This window comes from Hyperolius riggenbachi, chromosome 5 (genome assembly GCF_040937935.1).
Source record: "Hyperolius riggenbachi isolate aHypRig1 chromosome 5, aHypRig1.pri, whole genome shotgun sequence".
Taxonomy (NCBI): domain Eukaryota; kingdom Metazoa; phylum Chordata; class Amphibia; order Anura; family Hyperoliidae; genus Hyperolius; species Hyperolius riggenbachi.
The window spans coordinates 84,210,725-84,227,080 of NC_090650.1; the positions used below are offsets into that span (position 1 = coordinate 84,210,725).

The window sequence follows — 16,356 nt, forward strand, 5'->3', positions numbered from 1 at the left end:
TTTATATAACACGTTACAGATAAAATTCAAACAGTGTAGTTCCACCCCTAGTTAAACATACAAATTGCAAACATGACAAAGTGGGGCTTTAAATGAACCAATATTCGTCTTATTTATTTCTTCATATCAAAAGGTCTTCATAACGGATACACAGGTAGACATAACTTCCAGAACTCTCAGTAAAACCACAACGACTGCCTGACACGTGTTTCACGATCAAAGATCGCTTCCTCAGAGGCATACAGTATACATGTATATCTGTCAAAAAACATATACAATAAAGAATTTTTATGTTACATACCAATTCTAGGCGTATGTGCATCGCGGGGTACAGGTAGAAAGTAAAAAAGTAGAGCAATCTTACCACTGGAGTCCAAAAAACGAACCCAGACCACAATCTGAAAGAATTACAATTTCCATCAAAGCTCATATGGAGGAGGACGGCCAGTCAGACCTCACCAGTGAACACCATGTGTATAGCTAGTAATCTCCACACCAGCAGCTATCCTACAAAGTGCAAAAGTGCAGCTAACCCCATATGTGTATCTCACAGCTCATGTCCCTGTACCTATGACACACATATGTTAGAACACCCATGTGTAGTCTTCATGTATATCAACGCAGCTTACAAAGTTGCTGCGATCCACATTTTATCTCCTGAGAAATCCCAGGGATAGATGTGTAACATCTCATGTATACATGGGTAATGAAAAAGGTGAAAAAACACTATAAGCGCCTGAAAAGGTGAAAGAGAGAATAGAGATATAGCCATGTATATAGATACATGCAGTGAGTAAGTCCAGATATATATATGGGCCAGCTGAACTATAAGGCCACACATATCCATGTATAGACAAAGAGCAGGGAAAGCTACAATGCATGTATAAAGATAGAATAAGATCAAATGTCCAGAATATAAAGTGCCACCCCTAAAGAAAACATCCCCAAAGGAATACCATAGAGCATAAATAAATACCTGTAGAGATATGAAGATAAACACATGGACCAAAGTCCAGAGATAACCAGCGTCCGTCTCAGTGCGGATGTGTAGTGTAAGAAACCGTATGTGATCAAGATAAACCATCCATCCACCAATAGGGAGAGCCCAAGAAGTGACACGTGAAAGAGGAAGTGGAGACATGGGTGCCAGCACGCCGCAGTGGAACGCACGCACATGGATCCGTGGAGTGTGCGGAAGTGTAGGATCCCCGCGCTCTCCAGACTACAACTTCCGGATCACGGGGGCTACAACGTCATACACGCCGATAGAGTACGGCGGCCCCACACACGCGCACATAGGCCACGTGTACGCGCATGCGTAATACAAGCTCCCATGAAATGCAGTAAATATGGGCATACATACACCCCCTACTGAAAGAATAGGGAAATAGCACCCATAGTGCAAGTAATGCATACCATAGAACCTAACGTGAAACTAAATGGAGGAATACTGTGATGTAACACCATCTACAGGCCAGATGCTAAAAAGACAGTAGATGATAAATTAAAAGATCCTCTCCCATCACCCATCAAATACGTGCCCAAACAGCCTGCAACAGTAGAAATTAGATATGCATCCCATGCCCAGGTGCAAATCCTGTACCTCCTCCTAACCTACACTAAGGGAAAACTCACAGCTAAAGAAATTACTTATATTATAAAAAGACTAGCCAGGTAAGGTGCCACATAGGTGGTACACACCCCCCGGTACCAAGAATGTATAAAGATTACACCACAACCCCTCCACACAGAAAATTAAGGGGAAGCCCCAACCCCGCGATATGCATATCCTGTACATTTCAAATACACATAACCCTATAAAAACATCTTATAACTGATATGATCATTGAGCCCCGGTTTTTCTTCTGCCTTAAGTTCCCATATCCATCTGGCCTCCATCTGATATAATTTCCTATCTATATCTCCCCCTCTAAGATTCGGGTGGATCCTATCTAATACTGCAAATTTTATATACCTTCTATTTCCTTCATGAGCTTCAATGAGGTGCTTAGCTATCGCAGATTTTTCACCTTTTTTGCCTGTATCATACATATGTTCATATATTCTGTCCTTTAATTCTCTCTTGGTTTTCCCAATATAAAAGGCATTGCATCTACAGACCGCTATATAAATAACAGCTGGAGTGCTGCAGTTGGCATAGTGTCTAAGTTTAATGGATCTCTCTCTAGCTTTCACTTCCAAATTTTGACCTCTATGTACATACTGACAATAAGGGCAACCCCCACATCCATATGTACCCCTCGTTTTACATGGTTCCCCACGTACTTTTCCTGTATAATGACTATTCATGATCTGGGCCCCTATTGTGCGGGATCTTTTAAACACTATGCGTGGATATTTGGGCACCGCCTTTCCCAACATTTTGTCCTGTTTTAAGACCGGCCAGTATTTATTAAGTGTTTGTTTAATAATCTGATGTTCCCCACAGTATGTTGTGATCATAGATAGGGCATACTCATTGTTGTTTTGTATATTTTTTCTATCCACCCTTTTTCCATGTAGTAGTTTTTTTCTTTCTTGACCCAAAGCCCTATTATAGGCTCGTTTTAGACATTTTTTTGAGTACCCTCTCTGTAGGAGTCTCTTTTGTAATTGTTTGGCTTCACTGTAAAAATGGTTTATGTCCGTACAATTCCTTCTTATTCTGAGATATTGTGAGTACGGGATGCTATTAATGGTGTTCTCAGGGTGTGCACTATCGGCTCTGAGAATAGAGTTAGTGGCCGTAGGTTTGCGATATAACGTGGTGGATAGGGTACCTTTACTATCTTTCATGATTTTTAAATCCAGGAATTCAAGTTCTGTATAGCTATATGAGTAAGTGAACTTTAGATTCCATTCATTGATGTTCAGCCATGCGACAAATTCCTGTAATTCTTGTTTAGTCCCCTCCCACACAAAGAACATGTCATCTATAAATCTGTGCCAGGTGGTGATAAGGTGTATATAGTCATACCCCTCCTCTGAGAAAATCTGCTCTTCCCATCCCCCCAGGTACAGGTTAGCATACGACGGGGCACACGTGGTCCCCATCGCCGCTCCCTGCACCTGGAGGTAATGGGACCCCCCAAACACAAACACTGCTGCATGGATCTTGAGTTAGGCGACCTGGTAATTCGGCCAGTCAGCACAGGTGCAGACCACCTGCGCATGCTCCCCCATTGTGCTCCCGTCACCGGCAGCATTCTGCATCTGCACAAGGCGCCTGGCCGAGCTGCGCATGTGACTAGCTGAGTAACAGGGCCACCTAGCGCAGGATCCAGGCAGCAGAAGAGGATGGTGAGGGACTTATGACACCGAAGGGGACTGGAGGAAGCCCCAGGTATGTATATATTTTTTTATTTCTTCTGATCTCAGGTTTACTTTAAGTTCACTTCTACATGAAAAACGCAATTGCTCTGAAATTGCTTCAAAAATTGCAAATGCTCAAGTAATTGTAATCCCTGCAAGAATCGTTTCAAAATCGCTCCCAAAATTAAAATCACTGAAAAAATTACTTAGTTTTTTCTCGCTTCTGAAATCAGGGACTGCAGGCTCAAACAAGTACCGGTACATTCTCCTGCCTGTGTAATCATTATTTGGGGAGGCAATGATTAATATAAATTTTAATCAATGAAGAATCACTTTTTATTTGAGAAACTCCGTTTAACGCGGCTTAATAACCCTCTCCCTGCCACAGTCGCCTGTTGCAGTACAAAGCTATGAAGCTTCTCTCTCATGCCATTCCTGCCTGTGACTCCTCTACCCTGCACCGCACTCCATCTGCAACGGCAGCTGTACAATAACTTGGGCCCCCCAGCAAAACTTGGGGCTCCCCACATTCACAACACTTTCCTTGTTTCCCCTTGGTCAGGCCCGGATTTATATCACAGGAGCCTATAGGCACCATAGGCCTCCATGAACATACAAACCCCGCCGATTGCACCACAAGTGTACTGGCTGGCCCAGCTGTCACTCCTCTCTTACTTCCCTTGCCCATCATAGGTAGCTACAGGTGCCCCTTAGCATTAGGTAGCCAGAGGTACCCTCAGTATTATGTAGCTAGACAGGGGCAAATCCAGGATTTTCAAGGGGGGGATTCCTGAAAGCGGCATGTAGGCGTGACCAAAAAATGATGTGCGTGGAGCCAAATACTAGCAGTTTCTAGGCTAAATTGCACCCAGGGCGAGGGCGTAAAATGCGCCCCAATGTGGAGACAGGCATAGGTGCCCACAGTATAGGTAGACAGCCCAGTATAGGTAGCCCATATAGTTGCCCCCATTATAGGTTAGATAGGTATATGTCCGCAGTATAGGTTATATAGGTATATGCCCCAGTATAGATTAGATAGGTATATGCCCCAGTATAGATTAGATAGGTATATGCCCCAGTATAGATTAGATAGGTATATGCCCCAGTATAGATTAGATAGGTATATGCCCCAGTATAGATTAGATAGGTATATGCCCCAGTATAGATTAGATAGGTATATGCCCCAGTATAGATTAGATAGGTATATGCCCCAGTATAGATTAGATAGGTATATGCCCCAGTATAGATTAGATAGGTATATGGCTCCAGTATAGGTTAGATAGGTATATGGCTCCAGTATAGGTTAGATAGGTATATGGCTCCAGTATAGGTTAGATAGGTATATGGCTCCAGTATAGGTTAGATAGGTATATGGCTCCAGTATAGGTTAGATAGGTACAGTATATGCCCCCAGTATAGATTAAATAGGTATATGCCCCCAGTATAGATTATATAGGTATATGCCCCCCAGTATAGATTATATAGGTATATGTCCCCCAGTATACGTTTGATAGGTATATGCCCCCCAGTATAGATTAGATAGGTATATGCCCCCCAGTATAGATTAGATAGGTATATGTCCCCCAGTATAGATTAGATAGGTATATGTCCCCCAGTATAGGTTAGATAGTTATATGCCCCAGTATAGATTAGCTAGGTATATGTTCCCCAGTATAGGTTAGATAGGTATATGCCCCCCAGTATAGGTTAGATAGGTATATGCCCCCCCACTATAGATTAGATAGGTATATGCCCCCCAGTATAGATTAGATAGGTATATGTCCCCCAGTATAGATTAGATAGGTATATGTCCCCCAGTATAGGTTAGATAGTTATATGCCCCAGTATAGATTATCTAGGTATATGTCCCCCAGTATAGGTTAGATAGTTATATGCCCCAGTATAGATTATCTAGGTAAGTGCCCCAGTATAGATTAGCTAGGTATATGCCCCAGTATAGATTAGCTAGGTATATGCCCCAGTATAGATTAGATAGGTATATGCCCCAGTATAGGTTAGATAGGTATATTTTTCTTTTTTCTCCTCTTTTTTGTGAGTGCACTCAAATTTGCTGCTTGAACTGTAACCCGCCTGGATATACAGGACTTCCTAGCATATATAAATACATATAGATAGCTCAGCAGATCCACTGGCATTCAGTCTATTAAGCTAGCCTATACGCTGCAGCGGAAAATCAATAAGCACTGTTAGGTCTGTGTGAATGGATTCGTGTATGTGAGGGTGATGTGGGGAACTCCGGGGACTCCAATGTTTTTAAGAAATTGTTTTTAAATTGTGGGATGCTGTGGTTGTTGGTTTCCAAATAAAGCTTTGCATTTTTTTGTATGGATTGGTGAGACCTCTGCAAGCTTTTTTCTTCTGTTTTCTAATTTTGAGCTAGTCGTTCAAGGTTTGAGGCCCATGGTGAGTGATATGATTTAAGAGAGCCAGCTGGCCTGAGTAATAAAATCACTCAGATCCGTTTTTGAGGGCTACAATTCATTAGCATTATAGATAGGTATATGCCCCAGTATAGGTTAGATAGGTAGGCGGGGGGGGGGGGAGCGGGGAGAGAGGAGTTTTCACTTACCTGCCTTCATCCTGCACGCAGCTTCTATCTTCTGCTTGTCCCGGCGTGCGTCGCATCGGTGAGAGCTCCCCCCGCGCAGGATCCAGGCACCGTAAGTGGAAAGTCTTCTCTCCCCGCAGCTCTGCCTTACGCCCGCCGCCAGCAGCAAGCGAGGCCCCCCGCAGCGCTGCACATACATCCTTCCGGTCGGGGGAGGGGGGGGGGGTGTTCCAGACACCCGGAATACCCCCTTCCGTGCACCAGTGCTAGATGCATGTGCCCCCAAGTATTAGGTAGCTAGAGGTGAACTTGACTAAGGGAGATCTTGTCAGTGGAAAGCCAAGAGTCTTGTGAGCAACCTCTCATTACACTTTGCTTAGGCCTCTGCATAGGAGGGAGAGGAATGAGCTGCCTGTCCATCAGCAAGCGCCTGTAGGCACATGCCTACAGTGCCTTATGGTAAATCCGGCCCTGCCCTTGGTGCCATTCATGGCCTTAGAGCCCATCTCACAAGGGTCATAAAATAAGTGTGGGTATCACTATCTTTACACCCAAGTGAGGCCACAAAAATACCTGATTGGAAGTATAGTCCCCGTATTGGAGGAAGGGAAGGTTAGTAGCTGGGGGTCCCTTTACAGCTCTGGCCCCCCTACAATTGCAGGTGCTACTCCTCTCTAGTTACACCCCTGGCTCTGTTGCTAGTTACAACAATGCTGATCGTGTACCTAGCAAGTCAATTTACTGTAATGTTTAGTTGTGAACTCAAAGTGCTGCAATACACCATGTTTGACGTCAGCCTGCTCTTCACCTAGTGCAGGGGTCTCAAACTCGTGGGCCGCGGGCCATTTGTGGCCCTCGATACAATATTTCGTGGCCCTCGCTGGCAAAAGCTTCCTTATAGTTCGCTTCAGTGCTCCCAAGTAATCCGCCGCATCCCTGCCGCTAAACGAGGGCTGCAGAGCCCCTAAATCGCCCGGGGGGAAATCCGCCGGCATTTCCTGGAAGGGGCAGAGCTTTCAGCTTCAGCTCTGCCCCTCCTGACGTCAATCGCCACCTCTCCCGCCCCTCTTTGTGAAGGAAGAGTGAGAGGGGCGGGCAGAGGCAGAGATGCGGCGCGATTGTGAAATCCCTTATGCGGCCCAGCCTCATCCTGACTTTGCCTCCTGCGGCCCCCCAGGTAAATTGAGTTTGAGACACCTGACCTAGTGTAATAGCCATCTCTTCTTCATTCTGTTCCTTAGGCAGTGAACTATTATGAAGCTTCACTGAAGATGGGAGGAGAGGAAATTCTGTGCTGCGATCTTGCTGATCTTTTTCTAAAGCTGAAAAATTACAGCAAAGCAGAAAATCTTCTGAAACATACTCTAGATCATGAGCCAGGTATGCTTATCATTCACCAAATACAACAAGGGCTATCACTATAGTATGGTTATTGCCGGTTATTGCCGGTTATTGAAGCGAAAATAAACTTACGAGATAATGAATTGTATGTGTAGTACAGCTAAGAAATAGAACATTAGTAGCAAGGAAAATAGTCTTATATTGTTTTCTAGTACAGGAAGAGTTATAAAAACTTCTGTTGTTATCTATGCAGAAGAGTTTCCCTGAGCTATTCCATTCCATCTCTTTTACTGCAGAAAAGTTCAAAGGGTCATTAGCTCTGCTCAGTTTTATAGTTTAAAATACAGAGTGTAGTTTGTAAATTGCAAATATGACAGAATGATGCAATGCTATAAAAAAAAAAAAAAAAGCTATATAACTGAAATATAAAAATATGAGACTCTTTTCTTTGCTGCTATGGTAATTTTCTATTCATTATCCACACTACACATACAATTCATTACATCATGAGTTTGTTTTGTTTTGTTTTGTTTTGTTTTGTTTTTTTTCTTCAGGTTTGCTGTAAGTTTGTGCCTGCTTTCTTTGGGGTGTGTTTTATTGTGTGATGTCACTTATATTTATAAATGGTATATACACTAGTGGTGGGATAGCATTTGAGAAAGGCCGCTGAGACCAAAACATGCTGTCATTACTTTGGTACTTCATCTAATGCAATAAAGCAATTCTGCTGTTGAAATTCAGGGGGAAACCTGCATCTTTCTACTACTGTTTGTGTTTGTTGTCTTGTTGTCTGCTGTCAGGATTGGAGCTCCTCCTGCAGGCAGCTGGTGGTAAATACAAAATGTCCAAAGCTAACATTTCATAATTATTTAATTAAAATCAAATAACTTCTTATCTATGAGAGGTAGTCTTAACAGGTTTTTCTTTTTTTTTGTTTGTTTGTTTGTTTGTTTTTTAATCTCTATTTAGTTTCTGATTTGCCCTCAATGTTTAATGATGTGAAGTTTCTCGTTTTACTTGGAAGGACATACAAGCATTATAAAAAGGAAGACTTAGTGGACACATTAAATAAGGTACTGCTACTATTTGTTTCTGTAATGTGCATGGAAACATTGCCTGCATATAAAGCCCTTCACTGTACTGTTTTTTTGCAGCAGACATTCAGCCACACTATTGTTTTGGAGCTTAAAGGACCACTGTAGCAAGAGGTATGTGGAGGATGCCATATTTATTTCCTTTTAAGCAATACCAGTTTCCTGGCTGTCCTACTGATCCTCTGCCTTTTAATACTTTTAGCCATAGCCCCTGAACAAGCATATGGCAGATCAAGTGTTTCTGACAATGTCAGATCTGATAAGATTAGCTGCATGCTTGTTGTCTGGTGTTGTTCAGACACTGCTGCAGCCCACTAGATCAGCAGGGCGGCCAGGCAACTGGCATTGTTTAAAAGTAAATAAATATGGCAGTGTGAGAAAACGCGGAAGAGCCGCCGCAAGTGTTCAGAGTGAGGCAGCTGATTCCGCGTTTAGCATGGCATCTGGAGTGTTTAGGCACGCGTCCACTGGCAGGGCGGAACGCGGAGAAACCGCCGCATGCCCAGCGGCGGAATCCGCGTCCGACGCGGCATTCGGTACGCATAGGCCTATTACTGACACAGTGGCTGAGCACGAGGAAACCGCTGCATGCTCGGTTGGCGGTGCGGCTGGCCCCACGCTCGTACAGGCTGACGCATTACAAAGCATGTCTGGTGTGGCTGGGACTGATAGTCCACACAGGTTCAGAAGGACGCACGCGCGCGCTGAAAGGCAGAGCTTATATGACACTCAGAGGAGAGTCAGCTGACCAGGCCGGTCAGCTGACAAATCTATCTGTTCTTATTGGTTCAGCACTTAGGGGAGGCGCTGGGAAGCGCTGGTGTATATATACTGGGTGCTGGTCATTCCTCTGGTGTCTGGCGTTGCGATCACTACGTGGTAGCACTCAGACCTTGTCAGTATCTGTGTTTATTAGACCAGTTTCCAAGGTGTTGATGGCCAAGGATCTCACACCTTAGTCTAGGAAGTCTGATTATTATCTGTATTATACGCTAGATAAGTTTCCAAGGTGTTGACGGCCAAGGAACTCACACCTTAGCTTAGGCATTGTTGATTATTTGTTATGACCTTCTGCTTTCCTGACCATTCTTCTGATCTCTGATTTTGTACCTTTGTCATTCTGATACTCTGTTGCCAAAACTCGGCTAGTCTCTGGATTCTGCATCTGCCTCCTGTCTCTGTATCTTATCTGTCCGTGTGTTACGACCTGGCTTGTCCGACCTCGAGAACTATCTCTCCTGTTAGGAGATAGTTCACAGATCTATCAGTGACACTTCTCCATTGGTGTCACTCACGTTCTGTCCTTCCCATTCTCTGTCTGACTCCTCCCCTTGGAGAGTCTAGACTACGGAAGGAACCAGTTGCCGAGCAGTATTCCTATCTGCTCTTGCGCCTGTCTTCCAGGTGCGGTCCTCAAAGTATCACTGTTGCACCAAAACACTCTTATCTCTCAGGTGTCCAGAGGTTAGAGATATATCTGATTATCGGTGATACTGCAGATCATCAATAATCTGGTATATATCTGCATTCTCGGTGATACTGCAGATCACCGGTAATCAGATCCTCTCTGTGTTACACCGATCGTTACAGAACGCCAGACCAAAAAACAAATGGACGCACACACTGACCGTCTGGGCACACTTGCCACTTCGGTGGATAACATCAACCAAGTGCTGGGTAGTCACAAGACGATGATTGACGCCTTGTCCGGTTCTTTACAGACCCTCCAGACGGCTGTGAATGAGGTGCGATCCCCTCCTAGCACAGACGTACGTATGCCTGTACCTGAGAAATTTTCTGGTCACAGATCTGACTTTCGAAATTTTAGAAGTAGAGTGTTATCATACTTTGAGTTGAGACCTTGATCTTCAGGAACTATGGCCCAAAGGGTCACATTTATTAAGACCTTGTTATCAGGCAATTCCCAAACTTGGGCATACAGTCTACCCGCCGGTGATTTAGCTTTAACCTCGGTAGATGAATTTTTTAAAGCCATGGCGATAATTTACGACGACCCAGACATTGCCTCGACTTCTGAGCGGAAGCTCAAGATGTTACGTCAAGGCAAGAGTCCGGTCGAGGATTATGCTGCAGAGTTTAGGAGGTGGTCAGTTTCAGCCAGGTGGGACACCTATGCCCTTTTAGATTTGTTTTTTATCAGGGTTATCAGATGAGGTCTCAGATCTTATGTTAAGTCTGCCCGAACCTAGAACCATCGATGAGGCCATTTCATCGGCCATTAGGATTGATCGCAGATTACGCTATCAAAAACAGACCCGGGGTAGAAACAACAGTAAAATGGTGTCCTACGCTGCCCCTCCTGTGACTCCATCTCCTCCCGCCTCACCTCCACCCGAGCCAATGCAGATTGGCCGGTCCAGATTGTCTCAAGTGGAGCGGAGACGCAGGATTTCGGAACAGTTGTGTCTTTATTGTGCAGAGGGGGGTCATAGAGTGCGGAATTGCCCTAAAAAGTCGGAAAACGCTACTGCCTAGGAGTAGTTGGGGGTAATATCCTAGGCGTACGACTCTCACCCCTAGAAGATAAACGGTTACTTCTTCCTTGTACGATTACATGGGAGAATAAATCTGAAGTCTCTGAGGCCTTCGTAGATTCCGGCTCAGCGGCTAATTTCATGGATTACGAATTTGCTAAGAGATTGGGTATCCCGGTAAATCCACCCATCCAGGTTACGCCAGTGGATGACTCCCCCCTGCAACGTAACCATCCTCTGTCTCAGACACCAGAGGTGGAAGTCACTATAGGGGTACTGCATAGGGAAAAATTACAGTTTTTTGTATTACATATGTCTACCTCCACAGTCATCCTTGGCATGCCATGGCTACACCTTCACTCCCCTCAGTTTAATTGGGCCACGGGTCAGCTAACGAAACGGTCAGCCCATTGTTTTAATCATTGTTTAGTGAAGGTGACATTGGGTCAGACCGGGATTCAGGTGGAGGGAGTACCAGAACAATATTCTGAGTTTTCGGATGTATTTTGTCCCAAAGCTGCTGATAAGTTACCTCCACATCGCCCATTCGATTGTCCTATTGATCTCCGATCGGGTTGTATGCCCCCTAGAGGCCATCTATACAATTTGTCTGGGCTGGAAAAAGTGGCCATGCAGGAATACATCCGTGAAAACTTAGCCAAAGGGTTCATTCACCCTTCCCGGTCACCTGCCGGAGCAGGTTTCTTTTTTGTTAAGAAAAGACGGAGGCCTTCGGCCATGCATTGATAACCGGGGTCTGAATAAGATTACAGTAAAAAATCGCTATCTATTACCCTTGATAGACGATTTATTCACGCAGGTCACCAACGCTAAGATCTTCTCGAAATTGGATTTGGGGGGTGCATACAACCTGGTGCGAATCAGAAAGGGCGATGAATGGAAGACAGCCTTTAACACACCCGATGGGCATTACGAATACCTGGTGATGCCCTTCGGGTTGTGTAACGCCCCGGCCGTCTTTCAATAACTAATTAATGAGGTATTCAGGGAGGTGTTGGGTAAATTTGTTCTAGTATATCTAGATGATATACTTATTTTCTCAGACAACCTTTCCGAGCACAGAACTCACGTCAAGTTTGTGGTGAACAAACTAAGACTTAACATGCTTTACGCCAAATTGGAGAAATGCATTTTTGAGAAAACTTCTGTCGCCTTTTTGGGGTACATAATTTCCACCTCGGGTCTTTCCATGGACCCTGCTAAGGTCTCTGCTGTGTTGGAGTGGCCCCAGCCAGTGGGCCTGAAGTCCCTTCAGAGGTTTTTGGGATTTGCGAATTACTATAGAAGGTTCATAAAGGGGTACTCCACAGTCATAGCACCCCTTACCAGTCTCACTAAAAAAGGGGCAGATACAAACCACTGGTCCCCTGAGGCTCGAGTTGCTTTCTCCACTTTGAAGGAGTTGTTTTGCTCTGCACCCATTCTGAGACACATGGACACCTCTTTTCCCTTCATTGTTGAGGTAGACGCCTCAGAGGTTGGAGTAGGGGCTGTGCTGTCTCAGCGCTCTGGGTTGCAGGGCAGATTGCACCCGTGCGCCTATTTCTCTCGTAGGTTTTCACCAGCAGAGAAAAACTACGATATAGGTAACAGGGAACTTCTAGCCATTAAATTGGCCTTTGAAGAGTGGCATCATTGGCTAGAAGGGGCAGAACATACAATTACGGTTTACACAGATCACAAAAATTTGGAATACATTGAGGGGGCTAAGAGATTGAGCCCCCGTCAGGCTCGATGGTCATTGTTTTTCTCGAGATTTAGGTTTATAATTACGTACACTCCTGGTAGTAAAAACGTTAAGGCAGACGCCCTGTCCAGATGCTTTGAGCCAGAGACAGCACAGCCCTCAGACCCAGAGACTATTATTCCACAGAAAGTTGTGTTGGCAGTCACTGAAACTTGGAAAGACTGGAGGGAAACTTTAAGCCCTTTCCAACAGGATGTTCCTGAAGGAAAGTCTCAGGGGGTTATGTTTGTGCCACTGCCTTTTCGCCTTCAAATATTGCAGATGTTCCACTCGCACAAGAATGCTGGACATCCTGGGGCCTCCAGAACGCAGGACCTAGTCGCTAGGTAGGCTTGGTGGCCTTCATTGGCAACAGACTGCAAGGAGTATGTAAGAGAGTGTGCAGTATGTGCAAAAAGTAAACCCTCCCGCCTGGCACCTGTGGGAACGTTGCAGCCTTTGCCCACCCCGAGTGAACCGTGGACCCACTTGTCCATGGATTTTGTGGGGGGAACTTCCGAAGTCTGAGGGCATGTCGGTCATTTGGGTGGTAGTTGACCGTTTCAGTAAAATGGCCCATTTTGTGCCCTTGAAAGGACTCCCCTCGGCCCAGGAACTGGCCAGCCTTTTCATCATCCACGTTTTCCGACTACATGGCATTCCGGAAAACATAGTGTCAGATCGGGGAGTCCAATTTATTTCCAGATTTTGGAGGGCATTTTGTCGTCAAATGGGCATGGAACTGTCATTTTCATCGGGCTACCACCCACAGACCAATGGTCAGACTGAGCGAGTGAATCATTCATTGGAACAATTTTTAAGATGTTATGTTGCGGATGCGCAAAATGATTGGGTCAAGTTCTTGCCATTCGCAGAATTTGCGCACAATAATTTGAAAAGCTCTTCCTCTGGGTTTTCGCCATTTCAGGTGGTTACTGGGAAGTTGCCCAAATTCTCCCCATTGCCAGTAGCTTCCACTCCGTTTCCAGCTCTGAAGGCATGGCAAAAATCATTTAAGGACAATTGGGGGATTGTAAAGAATAATTTGGAAAAAGCTTTTCAAAGTCAGAAAGGCCAAGCTGACAAGAGACGTTCTTTAGAGTGGAAGTTCCAACCAGGAGATTTGGTCTGGGTGTCCACCCGTCATTTGGCCCTGAAACAACCCTCGCCCAAGTTGGGTCCCAGGTTTGTGGGTCCTTTTCCAGTTACCAGGAAGATCAACAATGTTACTTATGCCATTGATCTTCCTGCCAGCATGCGTGGGGTTAGATCTTTTCATGTGTCCCTGCTTAAGCCAGCAGTCCATGTGGGTGCCACTCCTCCTCCTCCTGTGATGGTAGATGACCAACCTGAGTATGAAGTAGAAAAGATTTTAGACTCACCGTTGGTACAGAGCTCAGTACAGTATTTAGTTCACTGGAAAGGGTATGGTATGGAGGAAAGAACATGGGTACCTGAATGTCGCATGCACGCGGACAAATTGAGAAAGGATTTCCACGCTTTGTATCCTGAGAAACCCGGTAGGAGCTGTCCGGAGTCCACTCCTCAGGGGGGGGGGGGGGGGGTACTGTGAGAAAACGCGGAAGAGCTGCCGCAAGTGTTCAGAGTGAGGCGGCTGATTCCGCGTTTAGCATGGCATCTGGAGTGTCTAGGCACGCGTCCACTGGCAGGGCGGAACGCGGAGAAACCGCCGCATGCCCAGCGGCGGAATCCGCGTCCGACGTGGCAGTCGGTACGCATAGGCCTATTACTGACACAGTGGCTGAGCGCGAGGAAACCGCCGCATGCTCGGTTGGCGGTGTGGTTGGCCCCGCGCTCGTACAGACTGACGCATTACAAAGCATGTCTGGTGTGGCTGGGACTGATAGTCCACACAGGTTCAGAAGGACGCACACGCGCGCTGAAAGGCAGAGCTTATATGACACTCAGAGGAGAGTCAGCTGACCAGGCCGGTCAGCTGACAAATCTATCTGTTCTCATTGGTTCAGCACTTAGGGGAGGCGCTGGGAAGCGCTGGTGTATATATACTGGGTGCTGGTCATTCCTCTGGTGTCTGGCGTTGCGATCACTACGTGGTAGCACTCAGACCTTGTCAGTATCTGTGTTTATTAGACCAGTTTCCAAGGTGTTGATGGCCAAGGATCTCACACCTTAGTCTAGGAAGTCTGATTATTATCCGTATTATACTCTAGATCAGTTTCCAAGGTGTTGACGGCCAAGGAACTCACACCTTAGCTTAGGCATTGTTGATTATTTGTTATGACCTTCTGCTTTCCTGACCATTCTTCTGATCTCTGATTTTGTACCTTTGTCATTCTGATACTCTGTTGCCAAAACTCGGCTAGTCTCTGGATTCTGCATCTGCCTCCTGTCTCTGTACCTTATCTGTCCGTGTGTTACGACCTGGCTTGTCCGACCTCGAGAACTATCTCTCCTGTTAGGAGATAGTTCACAGATCTATCAGTGACACTTCTCCATTGGTGTCACTCACGTTCTGTCCTTCCCATTCTCTGTCTGACTCCTCCCCTTGGAGAGTCTAGACTACGGAAGGAACCAGTTGCCGAGCAGTATTCCTATCTGCTCTTGCGCCTGTCTTCCAGGTGCGGTCCTCAAAGTATTACTGTTGCACCAAAACACTCTTATCTCTCAGGTGTCCAGAGGTTAGAGATATATCTGATTATCGGTGATACTGCAGATCATCAATAATCTGGTATATATCTGCATTCTCGGTGATACTGCAGATCACCGGTAATCAGATTCTCTGTGTTACACCGTTCGTTACAGGCAGCCTCCATATTCTCACTACAGTGGGGAAAACTGTAAAATGTAAAATGCATGTATATATCCTTACCAACAAAGAGTAGAAAAATCTCTTCCTCCATTTAACTCATAAGTAACAGCTGACGTATCGTTTTCACTGGTCACAAAACTATAACAGAGTTTGAGGTTTAGGAGAATGGGGGCAAGGCTAAAGATTTTAAAGGACCGCTATCGCTGAAAATGTTAAAATTTAAAAAACACATTAACACATACAAATAAGAAGTATGTTTCTTACAGATTAAAATGAGCTATAAATTACTTTTCTCCCATATTGCTGTCACTTACAGTAGGTAGTAGAAATCTGACAGAACTGACAGGTTTTAGACTAATCCATCTCTACATGGGAGATTGTCAGCATGGCCTTTATTCTTTATAAAGATACTCCTTAAAAAGGATTTATATAAAGATGCTGGCCAACCTCCCTGCTCGCGGCACACTTTTTTTTAGCAGTTGGACGGTACTTGTGAAAATAAAGAAAACCCACAGAATCCCCCATGAAGAGAAGGGCTAGTCCAAAACCTGTAATTTCTCTCAGATTTCTACTACTCACTGTAAGTGACAGCAACTTAGGAGAAAAGTAATTTAGGGCTCATTTTACTCTGGAAGAAATGTACTTCTTATTTGAATGTATTTCCATACATATATTTTAAATTTTACAATTTTTGTGATAGTGGTCCTTTAAACACACTAGAGCTTTGTCGCCCAAAGCGATTGTTATAACTTCTTTGTGTGACAGCCTTCTGTATATACAGGCATCTCTGAAAACATTGGCAAACTGTCATGCAAAATCATCAGCTTTGGTTCTTTCCGGTTCAAATGTTGTAAAATCCCAATCTTACTGCTAAAAATGTCTGCACAGATGCTACCAGCAGAATCCCTCCCTGCCTTGAAGAGTCATGAGAAGATGGGATAGCAGGCAAGGTGCCAACTCTCATATTTTTACACTGTTTAGTCTGAGGCCCCTTTCACACTGGCGCG

At 45.0% G+C, this 16,356-nt stretch overlaps 1 protein-coding gene across 2 annotated transcripts in view; it reads left to right on the plus strand.

The window, feature by feature from the left end:
• TTC21A (tetratricopeptide repeat domain 21A) overlaps positions 1-16,356 on the plus strand; it is a 151,205-nt gene that overhangs the window by 91,251 nt on the left and 43,598 nt on the right. For both annotated transcript variants that reach the window (XM_068235931.1, XM_068235930.1), the window contains 2 exons: positions 7,123-7,261; positions 8,192-8,295. In XM_068235931.1, coding sequence (XP_068092032.1) covers positions 7,123-7,261; positions 8,192-8,295 — 243 coding nt within the window. The remainder of the gene's footprint in view (positions 1-7,122; positions 7,262-8,191; positions 8,296-16,356) is intronic.